At 48.1% G+C, this 17,205-nt stretch overlaps 5 protein-coding genes across 5 annotated transcripts; 2 read left to right on the top strand and 3 right to left on the bottom strand.

Moving 5' to 3' along the window:
* Positions 1–1,137: 1,137 nt before the first annotated feature.
* SEPMUDRAFT_107029 (uncharacterized protein) lies at positions 1,138–1,783 on the top strand (the record flags this gene model as incomplete). Its single annotated transcript, XM_016900661.1, has 2 exons — positions 1,138–1,150; positions 1,272–1,783. The coding sequence occupies 2 exons, from the start codon at positions 1,138–1,140 to the stop codon at positions 1,781–1,783; spliced, it is 525 nt and encodes a 174-aa protein (XP_016762871.1).
* Positions 1,527–4,347, top strand: SEPMUDRAFT_148375 (S-adenosyl-L-methionine-dependent methyltransferase). The gene is made up of 9 exons (XM_016904882.1): positions 1,527–1,999; positions 2,086–2,150; positions 2,239–2,306; positions 2,401–2,422; positions 2,501–2,536; positions 2,652–3,065; positions 3,215–3,452; positions 3,541–3,623; positions 3,709–4,347. The coding sequence occupies exons 1-9, from the start codon at positions 1,973–1,975 to the stop codon at positions 4,163–4,165; spliced, it is 1,410 nt and encodes a 469-aa protein (XP_016762870.1). The 5' UTR covers positions 1,527–1,972; the 3' UTR covers positions 4,166–4,347.
* A 429-nt stretch (positions 4,348–4,776) lies between these two features.
* Positions 4,777–7,247, bottom strand: SEPMUDRAFT_148373 (alkaline phosphatase-like protein). Its single transcript, XM_016904881.1, has one exon. The coding sequence runs from the start codon at positions 6,962–6,964 to the stop codon at positions 5,066–5,068; it is 1,899 nt and encodes a 632-aa protein (XP_016762869.1). The 5' UTR covers positions 6,965–7,247; the 3' UTR covers positions 4,777–5,065.
* A 344-nt stretch (positions 7,248–7,591) lies between these two features.
* Positions 7,592–10,271, bottom strand: SEPMUDRAFT_148372 (uncharacterized protein). The gene is made up of 2 exons (XM_016904880.1): positions 8,458–10,271; positions 7,592–8,396 (listed from the first exon to the last, which is right to left on the bottom strand). Exons 1-2 carry the CDS (start codon positions 9,421–9,423, stop codon positions 7,899–7,901), a joined length of 1,464 nt encoding a protein of 487 aa, XP_016762868.1. The 5' UTR covers positions 9,424–10,271; the 3' UTR covers positions 7,592–7,898.
* A 678-nt stretch (positions 10,272–10,949) lies between these two features.
* SEPMUDRAFT_83341 (alpha/beta-hydrolase) lies at positions 10,950–13,147 on the bottom strand. The gene is made up of 3 exons (XM_016910333.1): positions 12,823–13,147; positions 12,624–12,716; positions 10,950–12,557 (listed from the first exon to the last, which is right to left on the bottom strand). Exons 1-3 carry the CDS (start codon positions 13,112–13,114, stop codon positions 11,215–11,217), a joined length of 1,728 nt encoding a protein of 575 aa, XP_016762867.1. The 5' UTR covers positions 13,115–13,147; the 3' UTR covers positions 10,950–11,214.
* Between the last annotated feature and the right edge of the window lie 4,058 nt (positions 13,148–17,205).

Below are 17,205 nucleotides of genomic sequence, written 5' to 3'. Positions count from 1 at the left end.
CTCTCTCTCTCTCTCTCTCTCTCTCTCTCTCTCTCTCTCTCTCTCTCTCTCTCTCTCTCTCTCTCTCTCTCTCTCTCTCTCTCTCTCTCTCTCTCTCTCTCTCTCTCTTCCTCTTTCTGTGTATATCTGTGAGCGTGTCTGTCAGTGTGTGTGTGGGTAAAGAAAGGAAAGGAGAGGGCAAAGGAGAGGGCAAAGGAGACAAAAGGAGAGAGAAAATAGGAGAGAGAAAACATGTCTTCTACTACGGTACCGACAGTGACTTCTCATTGGTGCAGGAAAGTGACAAGTGACAAAAATGACAAGACAAACGACACATGTGATGTATGCATATCCCGATCGTCCAGAGCCAGACATTCGGACCAAATCGCGCAGAGGGAAGAGCATCTGGGTTCCCGAGGCAGTGGGCTGGTTTCAGTCATGAGCATCATCACACCCATTCATTCATCATCCATCCAATCCATTCATCCATCTCTATCCATCCATTCTATCCATTCTATCCATTCTCTCCACCATTCCGGTACAATTGCACAATTGCATATTCTTTCTTATATCTTCTTCATGAATTCCACACAACTGGAACTAGTAGTGACTCTAGTCGACTCTACTTTTTATACAAGTATACATACATACACGCCGCGGCCGCGATAGGATCACAACCGTCGGTAGTAGTGGGTGGGTACTGGTTAAGTCACCGTCTGTCTGGTAGTGGCTGGGCTGGCCAATATGACAACCGGACCGGTCGACTGTCTCCCCTCATTTTCATTCTGCTCTCTTCTCTTCGCTCTCTTTTCTTGTCGTTCTCTTCCTTGTCAGTCTCTATATGATAATCAGGAGCGATGAGGGATAGTCATGAGTGTGTATAGGTAGCTGCTTCAATGTGATAATGCACACTCCCGTGTGATAGACTGTTTGTCGCAGGTGTTCGTGGTGTACGACTTGCTTGTTCCAACCCTAGTCCTACATAATACTTCCATGTACTCTGTGTGAGACGAGCGTGGCGTCAGGTCACACCAGATGCATCTCGAACTGTTCTCTCGCCCTCTCCCCCTCTCTCTCTTATCCAGCCACATATAGGACTGGATAGAAGGGAAGACTTGCAGAGGTTTCTCAGTGTTGGAGGATGTCCCACTCCCACCAATGTCAGTGAATAGTAAGTAGTAAGTAGTAGGTATAGCATAGCATAGTACTCTCCAGACTCTCCTCTTCATCACCATATCACCCGTACCCGTACCCGTACCCGTGCCCATGCCCATGCCCTGGCTATCTACTAGGTAAAAGGCCAAGCAAAACAAGAAGCGAATGGACCGACCCCCCGTCCAAGTCTTGTGCTACCTCCTACGTATCTCCCGTCTTCCTTGTAGCCTTTTGGTACTACGCTGCACCTTTATGGACCTCCTCTATCTACCTCTTCTACACTCCACACTCCACACTAAACTACCCGACTACCACTTACCCTCCTATTCCTCCTATTCCTCCTCCTCCTCCTCCTCCTCCTCCTCCTCCTCCTTTTCCTGGTCCTCCTACTACTCCTGCTGCACATGTGAAGATACCAACCGTATACCCGGATCTTCTTCTTCTTCTCCTCCTCCTCCATCGTCGTCACTACTCATACCCCTTCGAAGAAAATAAAATAAAAATTCTCGCCTACACACACCATTGGATCATCCATCCACCCCTGCTCATATCTCGTGCTGATCCCGCAGCTGGACCCGGCTTTTCGGTTCCCATCGATCTGGGACGTCGTCCTTTGGGCGGTGGTGATATGGTCCTGGTGGTGGCTTGACCGCCCTGGGTCGTACTACTGCTCCCACACCGACGTCTCGTGGGGGCCGGCGACGGCTTTTTTTTGCTTGCTTACTTGCTTACTTCACACACACCATACGAATCGAACACATTGTCGATAGAGAGGACTTTTTTTTTTCTCTTTCGACCTTGCTTGCTTGTTGGTGCTGGTGCTGCACCTGCTGCAAACATGCCTCTCTCTGATCAAATTCCGATTGTAGGCGTTTTCTCTCTTTTGTTTTACATTGTCCCTTCTCAAGCCATGTTTGAAGATTTTATATCGCATGCTGAGACACAATAAAGGATGACCATTATTCTACATATTCGGGCGAACGCGGCCATGGAGAAGAAAGTCGCAGCTATACGTCGTTAGTTTCTCATCATGTGCAGAAAAAAAATGTCGCCCTTTTTTTTGCTGCAGCACGATATGGGGAGTTTCGCTGAGGATGGTTTTAGCGGCCGGACGTTGGCTACCACTACGACCATGTATCGACACGAAAATGGGAGAACGTATCATGCCTATCGTAAGTCTTGAGCAAGAGCTGCGGCGTATATACCGACATATGGTATATTCTTTTTTCTTTCCGAGTCAACCGAGGTACTAAGAAGCATGACTAGGGGATGGCGAATATTGGCAACCGTAAGCACAAGACAATCACCGATTCCGCACCGTCGACCACGATGACCGCTACAGGGACTGAGACAATATACTACCCAGCAATGACGAGAAGCAAAACAATCACGAAGCAATAGTGTATGTAATACAACTATTCCATCAGCATCATCAGCATCACCACCATCATCATCCCACCCCCCCTATTTCCTCTCCAAACGATGCACTAACGCACATATTGTTGTTGTTATCAAAGACACCACCTCTGCATCCTCACCCTCCGCGACCAACTCTTCCTCGCCCCCGTCACCAATCCCACACGAATCCTCGACATCGGCACCGGCACCGGAATCTGGGCCACAGACATTGCAGACCGCTTCCCCTCGGCCGAAGTCATTGGAACCGATCTCTCGCCCGTGCAACCGGGCATGCAACCCGACAACTGCCACTTTGAAATCGACGACTGCATGGCCGAGTGGGTCTATCCCGAATCCCATTTCGACTTTATTCATATCCGAGGCCTGTTTGGGAGTATCTCGGACTGGCCGACTTTGTATCAACAGTGTTATTCGCACTTGCAACCGGGGGGTTGGATTGAACAGGTGGAATGGAGTATTCAGAATCGGTCGGCGGATGGGAGTTTGAGGCCGAATTCTACTTTGGCAAAATGGTGAGTTTTTTCTTTTCTTTTTTTAAAATTGTTACTTTTTCCTTTTTTTGCTCGCTCTTTGACATCCTGCCGGATGAACTGATCCCCTTTGCGACCCTGCGATATGAGAGGCGTGCAAATGGCTGTAGGCTGACCTGTGATGCATGTAGGAGTATGTATGGAATCGAATGTGGCCGAAGACTCAAAAAGACGTTTAAGATTGCCGAGGAAATGGCTGGAATGATCAGCTCTGCTGGATTCGTCGATGTGGTCGAGAAGCGCTTCAAATGGCCCATTGGACCATGGAGTTCCGATCCTCGATTAAAGGAAATCGGGAGATGGAATCTGTTGAACTGGGAGGAAGGAATGGAAGGCTGGGTGATTGCTCCTTATACCAGAGTGCTGGGTGTGAGTGAATTTTTCTTTTTCATTTCTCATTTCCTTGGATTGACTCTCACATGGGCATCAAGCTAACAGAAGGGGTGTGTATGTGCAGTGGTCTGCTGCGGATGTCCAGGAATGGCTGGCGGAGATTCGAAAGGCTTTGAGAGACCGGAAGAAACATGTATACCATGAAGTGTAAGTTGAGTCCCTCTCTCTCTCTCTCTGTCTGTCTCCTCTCTGCAATGGGCAGTCGTCACTGACAATGATCCTGTCTCCATAGACGGCTGGTGTATGCCCGGAAACCCTTCGATCATGAGATGCGCAAACCAGAAGAAGCCACAAGTCATGAACCAAGCAATAATGGGAGTTGCTCAGTGGAACATCGAGAAGAAGCCCAGCAACCAGTCGCCCAAACAAATCCAGATGAAAAAGAAACGCAACTACCACTGCCCGAGACGAGTGGAGAAGAAGTGCAAACACCACTCGTCGAAACCAGTCAACTAGAAGAAGCTCCAATACCACTCGACCAGGCGAGTCGAGAAGAAGCTCCAACGCCACTCGCCCGAGAGAATCCGATCTGCAACAACAGCGAACGCGGTACCTCTGACGAAAAGCAGGTCCCAGACAGTGCTGCAGCAGCAGCAGCAGCAGCAGCTACGAGCGACAAAGTTGTCGTTGTCGTCGATGAAGCATCTATACGACAATCTCTCGAGAGCGTAGATATCAGAGAAGAGTGAGACTTGGGGGGGTCGTATACGATGTCTGTCTCAACGACCTGACATTTCATTTCATTTCATATTTGTAACGAGGAAAAGGGAAATTCTTAGGGGCCCACGCAATATTCCTCTGGATACATGTATACCACAAATGTACGATTGATGATATCTTTATATATATCGGAGAAGCAACGAATGCCGACTGAAAAAAAAAAAAAAAAAAAAAAAAAAAAAAAAAAAAATCATGCGCCACACAAGAAGAAGAACGAAAAAGAGTCCATTCCGAATCCCAATTCTCCGGAAAATGCAACTATCCCCCACGCCGCCCTGCATCTGCACCTGCACATCCACTTGCATTTGGGAAAGGGAAAAAACGACCCAACGAGAAACATGAATATACCAGAACTTTGGTAACGTATGTAGCCTGCATGCAGAGAGATATATATATTGCAAGCAGGGAGGTAACATGTTTCATCTAATCCATGTTGTATAAATAAACTCCTCCTCCTCATCCTCCTCCTCCTCCTACTATATAGTAAATACTGTATATAGTATGTACACAATTGCTGTTGAAGAGCAAAAATGTATTCGAGAGACTGAGATTGTGAATATTGACAAGTGCATATAGTACCTTTGATTCATTGCTTGTTACCTAGCCGAACAAGTAAAAGGATTCAGGCAAGAAGTTAGGTATAGATAAAAGACCGTTGCTACAGGACCGATCGACTTCCCATTACAGAGACTCCAACGCTAATGCAAAGAAAATATCCATAACATGATGCATTGATAGGACACTCAGGTGTTTCTTCAGTCAATCAATCAAGCATCGCCAACACTCCCCGACTCACTCATCATCTCCCCCACCACCTCCCCTAACACAAACCTCAGCTTCTCCCCCATCCAAGCTCGCAAAGAAGTAGCCTACACCCCACAAACTTGACATCTCTTCTCCTGCTCCTCCACCCTCTTGTGCCGATGCTTGAAATCCCCATGATAGCCTCCATGTTCCTCGTGGGAATCCAAATGACTCTGGCCATCCAACCGCTCCCCCTCAGCGGGCAGAGGGCCCAAGAACTGCACATGCGAATTCTCACTAGCATGTGCATGTTGCTTCAACAGCGCAGTCACCTTCTCCACCTCCTTCTCAAGTCCGAGAAACCCTCTCAGAAACCCTCCCACATCTGTATTCTCATTGTTACCCCTCAGAGCTCGTGCGGCTCGAGGGTCAGAAGTGTAGATGTTGACATCCGCGCCGGAATGACCATGGGTGGACCAGCCGGTTTGTGCGCGCCGGGAGACCATGTCGGCGAACAGGTAGGATGCCGGACTTGATTCATCGAGGAGGGAGTCGAGTTCTGATGGAGACGCGTCGTGGATCCCGAGGTTAGATTGAAGGAGCGAGGTGAGATATTCGCGGTCTTCTGCAGTGGTTGAGACAGATGCCGAGTTACCGTTGTCACTTGGTGGAGAAGAAGAAGAGGAGGAGGAGGAGGAGGAGGAGGGAGAATGGAAGTGCGAGTACCATTCTCGTGAAGTGTGACTTGCGGAGTGGGAGGCATTGGCCAAGACGGCAGGGTACCACAGATACTCGGGATATGTGGAATGCAGTTGTCGGGCGGCGGCGAGACCTCCAGTTTCGTGATCGGATGTGCTCACCATGAGGGTAGGGACATCGGAGTTGTCAATAAAGTCGAGGACGGCTTGGATAGTTCTGTCGTAGGCGAGTACTTCGTGGACTTGTGCAGCTGGATCGTTCCCGTGGCCGGCGTGATCGATTCGGGAACCTTCAATCATGATGAAGAAGCCTTTGTCCGAGTGTTTGGTCGCTGCAGAAAGGATTTGGAGAGCAGTTCTTGCTGTCTCCTCGAGACTTGGGTATGTCTCGTTTTGGTGTCGGCGATCAATTTCGTAAGGGATGTCAGTTGGCGCGAGGAGGCCGAGTAGAGGCAAGAGTTGCTTTGCCTTCTCGGTCGTATCATCACCACGGGAAGGTGATAATAACCCATCAAACTCCTTTCTCGAATCAATGTACTTCCATCCCTCTTCCTTCGCCCACTCCACAGCGTCGATTGCATCGTCTCGGCAGCTCCCTTCGGTCGTATTGGGCAAGAAATGACATCTCCCGCCTCCCATCATCAAATCCACCATCCTCCCCAGGGGATGCGTCTTCCCCAACATCTGGAGTGCAATCTCATCCTCCATTTCCCTTCTCCTCACATGACTCGCAAACACGGCGGGCGTCGCATCTGTAATCCTCGTCGTGACCACCAGGCCAGTCATGTAGCCTAACCTCTTCGCCGCCTCCATGACAGAGCCACAAGGTTCATAATCCGGCAACACAGAAATGGCGCCATTGTAACTCTTCTCTCCGCATGAGAAGGCCGTCGCACCAGCCGCAGAGTCGGTGACTAGAGAACTCGAACTTCTCGTGCGACTCTGTCCGATCAGGAGATCATCCAGCACCAATGTTGAGTTCCAGCCGAGTCCGCCTGTATACTGTCTCCAACTTCTCGTCAAAGCCAGAGATGTCGGTCCCATTCCATCCGAGACCATGAAAATGAGATTCTTCTTTCCTCCCCCTGCTCCGCCTTTGCCCGCATGTCTGGTATCGGTGTTGTGTTGCCATACTACTGCCAAGATAATCACCACAGTGGTGGCGATGACGGCCCAAACGAAGAGTCCTATTTCTCGCCAGCGTTTCCATCTGCTGTCAGACTCGGATTTGCCCGTTCTCTGACCGGTGAGGAGCGCGTCTTCTTCTTCTATGCCTCGTTCCGACGAGTTTTGGGATGTGGGACGCGCGAGGACGGGAGACGCCATTTCCTTCTTCTTCTTCTTCTTCTTCTTCCTCTTCTTATCCTTCTTCTCCTCTTTCTCGTTCTGTTACTCTCCCTGCACTCCGCTCAACGAAGCGCCTTCACGCGACGCGGAGTCAGATGGCAGTTCGGTGCTCCTGGGGGCAGTGGTGCGGAATCAATCAGGTTGTTTGGAGATGTGTGAGAAGCAAGATGGTTGATGCTGGACGCTGGAGTCAATAGGTATGACAACACGAAGGGGACGATGTATATGAATGACGCGATAGCAAGAGAGAGAGGGAGGGAGTGTGTAGGTATGCGTCAGAGAGAGACAGAGACAGAGAGAGAAAGAGAAAACAGAAAGATGTACAGGCTGGAATGCTGAAGGACGAGCTGGCGGTATGGCAGCTGATCGAGGGTCTGCCCTAGCGTCGTGTCACATGAAAGGCAACCGCATACTACCTCCTTAGCTAAGCTCTGTTTGTACCTGTACCTGTACCTCAGAGTCAGGTATACCTCAGAGGAGGTATGTATCTCCTACCTCCTAGGAGGGTCGTGAGTCAAGAGTCAAGAGTCACCACACCTCATGGACAAGTACCTAAGCCCACAGTTCTATTTTCACTGCCGACTTCATGCGCAGACACTATCAAACTGGTGTCGAATCAAAATCTATTCCAGACATGCAAGAAAGCCATAGCATACATGCATGCATGTGACTCTCGCTGCCTCGTACTAATTATTACAGGTGGTTTTCTCTGTCGTGGATGTCGTGATCCCTCCCCCATTTCCGTCTCCGTTGCACCATCCAATGCAGCCGAGTGGCACTAACCAAACCCTACCTAGGTGCGCCTATGCAGCTGCCCGTTCGTACTCCATCGCAGCATCCCAATGTTTGCTTCTTTCCAAAGCAAGATGGAAGAAGAAGACGAAGGATGAAGAAACCTCATTCAGGGAGCTCGTCACCGCCCTGTGCTCCTGCTCCGCCCCTCGTACCGATACTCCTCCTCCCTCCCCTTCTCCTTTCTATGCTCCGACCACTTGTTCTCAGCAGCGTTCGCGACCAGTCCGCCCACCACAGCTCCCAGGATGATATCACGTTGGCGATGCTGTTTACCAAACTGTCTGCCAGCGAGACCTCCTGCGAGGGCACCCGCCAGTCCGACTCCGAGACCTCTCTGTGACGTATCGAATTGGGATGTGATCTTCTGCTTAATACCCTCTCCTCCTGCGCCTGCTTCTCGGCCACCGGAGCGCGACCGACTGTCTCGGCTTCGAGACCGCGAGCGGGAATCATCGTAATCGTCACGGTCGCGTCGACTTCTACGACTGACTTGAGAACGGTCCAGATATGGATCCGAACGACGTGCTATCGCTCCAGCTCCGCCAGCATACGGGCCATCGTTGTACGATGATCGGTAGCTCTCTCTACGCTCCGTGGCATATGGGCGGTTGGCAGGCTATGATTTCAGGTCAGCGCATGCTTATACTCCACCCCATGGGATATGATCGGTGACGAACAACAAGTGGCCCTGCACTTACGGGTCCTCGATACCTCTCGTGCACTTCGTAATAGTCGCCATCGTCTCGGTCGCGGTCGCTGTACCCTCTTGCACCTCCTCGGTCTCTGCGGCCGGAACGCTCATCATAGTCGCTGTCGTCATCGTCATCGTAGCGATGTCTTGGAGGCGGCTGGGCTGAGCGTGCGCGAGGCTCGCCTGGGTATTGGGTGTTGCCCCGGTAGTCGTCGTTGTATCCGGACGCCATTGCGCTGTCTCTCCTAGAGCCAGTCGTTGACGGCTGCTTACTCGACTTCTTCTCGGACTTGTCGACGTGCTTCTTCGAATCGCCGTCGTACTTTGCGAGAGTCCAAAGATCTTTTTCGGGCAAGACCGAAGCGGGATTGCGTGGTGGGTCGTCCTTTTCGGCTTCGTATGCGCGCAAGACTTCGTCGTTGTCTTCGTTGAGTCTCTTGACGAGGGCGGTAGAGTTGGCGTGGTCGTCTGTGAAGAAGTCGGTGCGCGCGGGAAAGAGGAGATTGGCTTGCTTGCGTCGCGACGCCGGAAGGGTAGCGACTTGGGTTTTTGGTGCTGCGGTGTTGCCTCGCCGTTCTGCGCTGACGGGATCAGGATAATAATTTGATGGCGGCGGCGGCGGCGGGCGGCTCTGGGCAGTGCGACCTGCACCACGATCGTAGTCGGGTGACCTCAGCCGAGAAGGGCGGCCTTTCGATGCTGCGGACTGACGCTCTTTGGGCTCTCTCGGGTCTTGCGAGCTTGCAGACGACGCAGAGGCGTGCTTACTTCTCGCAGCCTCGCTCTTTGCGCGCTGCTGCTGCTGCTCTCGTGCGACTGCTGGTAAGGGCCGATATACCGATTCGACTTTCTTCCCGTTGATGAATTTGCGACTGCGTTCCCAGCCCGAATCAAAATACTTGTCCGTAGCCCAGCCTACCAGCTCGCCCGCATTCTCGACGACACCCTCCATATCAGGTGGCTCCCCTCCTAGGCTGCTACCGACCTATCTACCTCCCTCCTACCCGTAACCCGCCCGTACTACGAGCCGGATGGTGGCGGGGAGGGTGGAAATGACGTGGTGCTGCAGATTAGTTGCGCCCGACGAGGCAAAGGATGGCCCGACACAAGTGCCCCACGTGATGGGAGGTCGGCAGTGCAATGTGACTCTGTGATCCGGGGATGCTTGGTGTTATGCAACTCTCGCCCACTTTCGCCAACCCTCCCGGCTTCTCTTACAGTAGTGAAAGGTGATACCTCCTAGTGTCTCACTCGAACTTTTTTTTGTGCCTCTCACTCTCTCTCGCTTTCTCTCGTGTTTGCAGTTGCAGGCTGCAGCCCTCCTGGCGTAGATGTCTGGGGAGGTTGGTGCGCAGTCTGATTCTGCGCCTCTGTATCCGGTGGCGATGGATCTGCTTATGTCGCTGGCGATGATGGGGAGGGGGAGGTGGAGGAGGTCCTAGGGAGAGGAGATGTGTGTTGTGTCGCTGCGTGAAGAAGTGATGAAGAGGGACGAGAGCGTGTCGCGGAGGGTTTGTCTGTTGAGTCTGTCGGTGTGTGTGTGTGTGTGCCGTCGTCGTGGGGGGGGCCACGCGACAACTGAGCGAGCGAGCGACACTCGGACGATGACTGCTGCGCCTTTTCTGTGTTGACGTTGTGGTTGTGGTTGTTCGGTGGTAGTTTGGTCTGGAACTCGGAGTCAGGTGAGATATGCTCGTTGTCGAAGATGAGTTTGCTCGTGTCTGCTCCGTCCGCTTCACTCACCGCCTGACGCGCTCGAGAGAGAAAGCTAGATAGAACGACGTAGTAGTCCCATTCACCCCCCAGTGAGATAGACTGCACGATGTCGCACTTTGCACTTACTTTATTCATATAGCGAGCGAGGCTAATTCCATCTTGCTGTTATCATCACCAAGAGACAGACACTTTTTGTTTCCTTTTAATTCCTCTCCCCGTCTCCCACCACTCTCTCTCTCTCTCTCCCCTCCATCTCCATCTCCCTCGGCGTGCTGTGCCTCCACGCACGCGTTTGCGGCTGCTGATGAGCTGGCTCCTATCGCGCTACTATTTGCCGGAAGCTGACGTCGCCATGCAGCCGCTATAGCAGCGATTGGACTGCTTCGTACAGTATGCACCCACCAGCCCAGAATCACATTATACTAGTATGCAGGTAAGCTTCAGATCTACAGCGACGGTGAGATGCCGCTTGCGCAGGCCCTTCATTTCGGTGGGCAATCCGGAAGGGAATGTTCGTTTTCACTTGCCACTCACCCTCACCCTCACCCTCACACTCCACTTCACTTCAGATGTGTGGATACATGTCGGTGGCGGTGATGTGTGTCTACATGTGAATACGACCGCGGCAACTGCGATTGGGAGCGGAAGCGAAAGCGTGGGAGCACACTACGACTTCGATCTACTACTTCTGCCTTGATTCGATCTGGGACAGGTTGGAAAGGACAGAAAAGAATAAAAAAGGAGGAATAAAAAAAATGAATAAAAGACATTTCGATCTGGTAGCCAGGGATGCGCTGTCCATGAACACTGGGGAAAGCTGTGCGACGTGGGACGGAAGCCTGGTTTTTCACTTTGCAGACGCAGGTACGGCAGGGCAGCTGCAGCACAATCGTTCTACTATAGCCAGGATTCACTTGCTATCAATGTCATCCAGAGTGTACGTTGTTGTACCTACAGTAAGTAGGTTCTGGACCATTACCTTCAACCACCACGCGAACATGTCCGATCCATATAGTAAGCTAGGCAATCAATAGTTCGTCTGCTGGACAATCTCCGGCGAGGTCAAAAATCCGCATCGTTCTCGCAGCTTTTGTCCTCTCAGAGCTTCCCGCGCAGAATCACTGCCATTCACACCCGCATAGCCCTCGTGTGGTCCTCCAATGATCTGGATTCCATAGTTCGCGTCGTCAAAGTCTGCCCTGTGCCACCCTTGCAGCGTTGTCCCATTGATCGAGGGACGTCCCCACGCCGCAAACGATGTCCACGATTTGCTTTGTCGCTCCATCAACGCGTAGTCTTCGGATTGGGGCTCAAATGGAAAGTCGTATATGTCGTAGTGGCTCAGATTGCCGAACATGTACGCGAACTCACTCGTGTGGGGAACACCATACCCGTACTGTGAATAGTTCGTCTCGAGGATGGGTGTGACGAAGGTTTGGTTTTGGTCATAGAGATATACATCATTGCCGGCTGCGGCCAACGCTCTGCCGAAGTAGATGGGCTGGCATGTCATGATGATGTCCCTCAGAATCCTGCCCGCACGTCGGACCTCTTTGGCCAGAGCGACAGTGCCGTTGGGAAAGTATGCGGGCTCGAATTCCGACTCGGGATACAGGTCTAATAGTGTCTCCAGATGGGAAGGGGAAAAGCCAGGGAGATAGTCTGCAAAGTATGCATGTGTGGCTGAGGCGTTGGCGACACTGGGGTCAATGAAGTATGTGGTGTCGTCCTCGCACCAGCCGATCATAGTGGTCGTATTGTAGAATTTCCCGGAAGCGATCAGCTCTGATGGCGCAGCAGGTAGAAAGTCGCCGTCCACCACAGGCAGCCAGATGTCTCCCACATTCAGATTCGTAGCGGTCAGATTTTGCGCAGCGAATAGATCTGTCATACTGAGGTTGCGCAGACACATGACAGTATCGTCCGAATCCAGGCTTGTTGCGTTGCAGCCCACAAAATCTGCCACGTCCTGCATTGCGTTGCGGGTGAAATTGCCAGTGATACCCCCTTCGAGAATCTGGCTTTGGCCAATGGCTTTGTGAAATATTTGGGGTCTGCTGGCACCGTACGCCATCATTTGCATGCCCACGGCAAGTCCACCAGAGCTCTGTCCGTGGATAAGTACAATGTCAGGGTTGCCTCCGAAATGGCGAATGTTATCGTGCACCCACTCCAGGGCGAGTCGTTGATCTCGCAAGCCTGCGTTCTCGGACCCGTCCCCTTTCAGGGCGGCAGACTGTGCAAAACCGAAAATTCCCAAACGATAGTTGATCTGAACTGATATGACGGGAGAGCCGTTGTCGATAGACAGCAAGATCATGCCTCCTGGCTGCGAGACTGGATCATCCTTGGAGGCGGTTTTGAAGCCACCTAGAGACAGCATCAGCTCGGACTTCATCAGCACCACATGCATGACGGATGGTCACTTCTCTGTACCTCCATGTATATACACCATTACGGGCAAGTTGTCTCCAGCGGTGGTACCATTGGGTCGGAACACATTCAATCGCAAGCAGTCTTCCGATGTCGCTGTAGCCCAATGGCAGTCAGTCAGTGTATAACATGAGTTTCTGAGATGGCCTGTAAGGGCCAATACTCAAAAGATGACTTCTCGGGGTGGTGGTGGTGGACCTACCAGTAATATTGCCCAGATATAAGGGCAAACTGTTGGTCCCCAGGAGCTGCGGACATGCTGGGCCAGGGCTGGTAGCATCGAGAAGACCTGAGGGCACAAATGGTATCGGAGGCTTGAAACGATTCTTTCCACTGGTGTCTTGTGCGTACTGTACACCAAGGAAGGCTTCTACGTGGCTCTTGTAAGTTCCATGATACGTCGCCGTGTCGGTAATTGCAGTGGGAGCACAGGAAGAAGCGTGGGCGGCGACGCAGAGCGTGAGCGTGATTACAGCTGCAAGCCTAAGAAGCATCTTGTTCTTGAAACGGGCTCACTCCCCTCTCACTACATTAGGTAGATATGTCCTTTCGTGTATCGAAGGAAGGGCAACTGGACCGACATCGTTTTTTAATCGGCCGGCATTTGTGTGTGCTATCTGTTCTCCCTACACCGTTACACCAAATCCTGGCTCCTCTAGGTGGTATGTGCCCGCTGCGATAAGATAGATCATCGTGACGATGTCGATGACAAATAGGCAATTTCAAAATGTGCACTGCTTGAGCATTTTCTACATAATGATTATGTAGTCCGGTTTATTGATTAATTGATTGATACCAGATTGATAGATAGGTACCTGATATATTGGATCCATTCCATAGAGTAGCACGTGACTGGTTCCTGTCCTATAATTTAGTTCCGCCGCAGTGCGCATCGCGAAACATCATCTTCTCTTACCATACCTACCTTGCTTGTATCCACAACTTGTACTGCTAGCATTTTTCTATACCTATTAGGCGTGGAGTATGCAGTTCAACCCTAACCCTAACCCTAAGTTCACTATACGTTTTCTTGTCTCCAGGATATATTTGGGCACAGTCTAAGAAACAATATATCTAATAGGCCTGCCTACGATGATAATAAAATAATACCCAAATTCATAGATATATATATATATCCTATTGCTATCTCTATCTCTATCTCCAATTCTATCTCTCTACCTCTATCTTGTAGTATCTCTCTAGGTCTCTCTATCTCCTAATTGTCTAGGTATCTCTTCTCTATCTCTTCGTTCCTATTGTTGTTGTAATGCTTACCTAGGGAGGCTATACTATAGTGGTTTGTCTTGTAGACAGGCAGACGGTAAGCTTTAATAAAGTATATTAGGATTCATCAAGATAGCTAATTTTCTTTTCGCCTGTTAAGACGACGGTTGCTATATACTAATTAGTAGCTAGTAGTATAGTGTCTACTATATTTTGTATATAACTAGTAGTAGTCTCTAGCCTATAATCTATTTGGTAATTTACCTAGTAGTATATAGTTTCCCTAGTAGTATATAGTTTACTTAGTAATATATAGTTTACACAGTAGTATATGGTTTGTATAGTAGTATATAGTTTGTGTAGTAGTAAATATGTTCTTTGATAATATAATATCTAAGGGTCTGTTTTAAAGTATAACCTCTTTAGTAGTATAGTTTATATAATAACATATACTTTACGTAGTGCCATACGATTTCTGTAAAACCTATAAGGTTTATACTAATAGCTTATAGTATTATTGTTCCTATACTAGCCCCTAGTTTACTTAGGAGTATACAGTTTATATAGTTTACAAATTATCGTTTACTTAGTAGTCATTTTTGGTATTATAATCTACTTAGTAGTATATCTCTAGATACCTAAAAAGACCTAGTATATTAAGTATACTCTGAGTTCTCTAGAATAAATATTACTATATTGTTAGAAAGCTTTAATCTTTAGAGACCAAACGTAGTCTCTAGAGGCTTTTAATAGAACAGATCCATAGACAGTGATAGGTATAGGTTAATAGGTCTAAGTATTAACCGCTAGTAATAGAGTTCAGAAAGCTAAAGAAGTTTCTAGAAAGCTTGTATTTTAATATTTCTTCGCTAAATACTTTATAGTAAAGTAATACTACCTATAGACTAGGTTCCTAAATATTAGAAGTACAATATCCTAGTATAGGGGGGTATAGAAACGGTAATAATATTAACCGTTCTATAATATTGTAAAGCATTTCAGGATTCTGTAGCCTAGTAGAAGAAAATTTTATAGGTCTATATACCAATATATAAATCCAATATTCGAGTAACCTACAATATACTAAGGTATTCAACCTTAGTAGCGCGCTATATCTATATCTATATATATCTCTATCTATTCAATACCTAGGTATCTCTATCTCTATTCCTATTTCTTTATTGCCTAGGTAGGTATCTATATCTCTATCTCTATCTCTATTTTGTATGCGTTCTTCTAAAAGTAGGTAGGTAGGCATTCTGCTATTTAGAAGGGTTACTTCTGCCGTATCCGGTTCTATGTTATATATAAAAGAAGAAGTAGGATATCTTTAAGGAAGAGAAGCTTTGCGTTTAAATATCTAGAAGGGCTTTAGGATACGTAAGTATCTAACTGAAAAGAGCCTCTAGAAGACGGTAATAATACCTCTTAGTATCTTAAGCCCTAGCTGAAATATAAGCTTATATATATAGGACGGCTTTCTACTTTCTCTAAGAGCTCTAGCTACTATAAGCTTAGCTATAGAGGACAGCCTCTTCTTTAAATCCTTAGTAAGTAGACAGCTAAAAAGGCGGAGAATATACTAGTAGAGTTATTCCCCCCTAGGGGATCTGTTATTAACCAACCCTATAGCGACTAATCTAGAAGTAGGACGGAGCTAATTGCAGGCTAGGAAAAGAGATAGACCGAGTAGAGGTAATAATAATAAAGAGTACACTTATAGCTCTTAGTTATATACTATGCTCTTCGACTAGCTACCTTCCTCGACGCTCTTCTTCGATCTTTTATAATAGTAGTATATCTATACCCGAGGTTGAAGCTATTCCTATATAACTAGGCCGATACAACGACAGGAACGTAGCTAGATAGGATCTATACTACGAATGTAGGAGATATAAAAGCCCGGCTAGGTTAAATCCTAAGATAGGACGTCGTCGATTAGCTAGGCCGGACGTCGTTAGATAGAACGGAGGGTACTCTATTAGAGCGCCTACGTAGTAAGGAGGATACCTAACTACCGGAAGAGAGATTATATAATATCCTTAGTAGATTTAAGGACTATCTAGAGGGCGCGTAGAATATAATCGCTTATCTATTTTAGGTTACGCTATTTGAACTTCGGCTAGATATAGTCCCCGATAGTAGGCGACAGAGGCTTCTAGAACTACTTGCGACTTTAGATAATACTAAGATCTTATAACTAAACCTAACACTAGGGCTATCGACGATATCTTCGAAGCTCGGGAGCTTATAGATTATCGATACTACCTAGGGCAAAGACCAGTAGGATAAGTTATAGCCTAAAATATATATAATAGTAGCTTCTCTAAGGGCTATATCGAAACGACTTTTATATACTATTATAGCAAACTGCAAGTAAGGCTTCACGATTGAAGCAGTATAGAATATATAGTTAAAGATACGCGATAATAGACTCGACCTAGAGCACCGTATATATGTAGATAATCGAGCTTCGTCGCTATATTAAATATATATAGTAGCTAGAGAGTACTCTATCGGATAGTAGAGACATTTATTCCTAAGCTATAGGAGGACAAGCTAATACTATAAGTAGTAGGTAACTAGGTAGCTTTAGCGAGAGGGCGTAGTAAGGCCGGTAGTAGAGGAGGGGTCGATCGGCAGAAGCGGAAGAGGGCAGATAATTTAAAGGTAGGGAGAATTAGAGAGGAGGAGGAGAGTAAAGATAATAGGGATATTAACGGCAAGGAGGGAGGGGAGCTAGCGGGCAGCTAGCATTTACGTTCGTATTCTAATCGGTATTCCTAGTCGTATTCCTACTTAAGATCCTATTTATAGGGACTAGACAACAACAGTACGGATAACGAGTAATTTACGATACTCTCCTAGCTAGGGAAAGAGTAAGGATACGATACTTCTAGGAAAATAGCGATAGTAAACTAAAGGACCCCGAGGCTTTTATATCGTAACTCGATATAGTATTCGGGGATAGTAACGAGAAGGCTAAGGCCTTAGAACAGCTTTCCTATTTAAAATACTTATAGAGCTAACCTTAGTACGAATATTAGCTTAATTTCGATAGACTCCTACTTATAGTAGGTAGGGAAAACTTCTCTTATAAGGCAAAGATTAGGTATTTAAAAAATACCTTTTCTAACCTAGCTAAATTATATATAGCTACTATACCTAAGTATATAGACTACTATAAGAACTCCGAGGAGGTCGAAAGAATTATAACTAATCTAGAAGAAACCAACTAGTTTAAGATCTTAAATAGGAAGTAGAAGGAAAGAAATAAGGACTCCGCCTTAAATATCCTAGCCTCTAACCGATCCTATACTATACCTTCGAACAAGGTCGATATAGATAGCGATACTATTAT

The sequence above is a fragment of the Sphaerulina musiva genome (genome assembly GCF_000320565.1).
Source record: "Sphaerulina musiva SO2202 unplaced genomic scaffold SEPMUscaffold_3, whole genome shotgun sequence".
NCBI classification, from domain to species: domain Eukaryota; kingdom Fungi; phylum Ascomycota; class Dothideomycetes; order Mycosphaerellales; family Mycosphaerellaceae; genus Sphaerulina; species Sphaerulina musiva.
Note: the sequence above shows the minus strand (reverse complement) of the source record. Positions and strands in the feature narration are given on the sequence as shown.

Coding starts and splice junctions, on each gene's coding strand:
- SEPMUDRAFT_148375 (XM_016904882.1), top strand. CDS start 1,973: ATGCCTCTCTCTGATCAAATTCCGATT. Junction 3,066..3,214: donor AATTCTACTTTGGCAAAATG/GTGAGTTTTTTC, acceptor TGATGCATGTAG/GAGTATGTATGGAATCGAAT. Junction 3,624..3,708: donor AAACATGTATACCATGAAGT/GTAAGTTGAGTC, acceptor CTGTCTCCATAG/ACGGCTGGTGTATGCCCGGA.
- SEPMUDRAFT_148372 (XM_016904880.1), bottom strand. CDS start 9,423: ATGGAGGGTGTCGTCGAGAATGCGGGCGAGCTGGTAGGCTGGGCTACG. Junction 8,397..8,457: donor TAAGTGCAGGGCCACTTGTT/GTTCGTCACCGA, acceptor CTGAAATCATAG/CCTGCCAACCGCCCATATGC.
- SEPMUDRAFT_148373 (XM_016904881.1), bottom strand. CDS start 6,964: ATGGCGTCTCCCGTCCTCGCGCGTCCCACATCCCAAAACTCGTCGGAA.
- SEPMUDRAFT_83341 (XM_016910333.1), bottom strand. CDS start 13,114: ATGCTTCTTAGGCTTGCAGCTGTAATCACGCTCACGCTCTGCGTCGCC. Junction 12,717..12,822: donor ATATCTGGGCAATATTACTG/GTAGGTCCACCA, acceptor ATTGGGCTACAG/CGACATCGGAAGACTGCTTG. Junction 12,558..12,623: donor AATGGTGTATATACATGGAG/GTACAGAGAAGT, acceptor TGCTGTCTCTAG/GTGGCTTCAAAACCGCCTCC.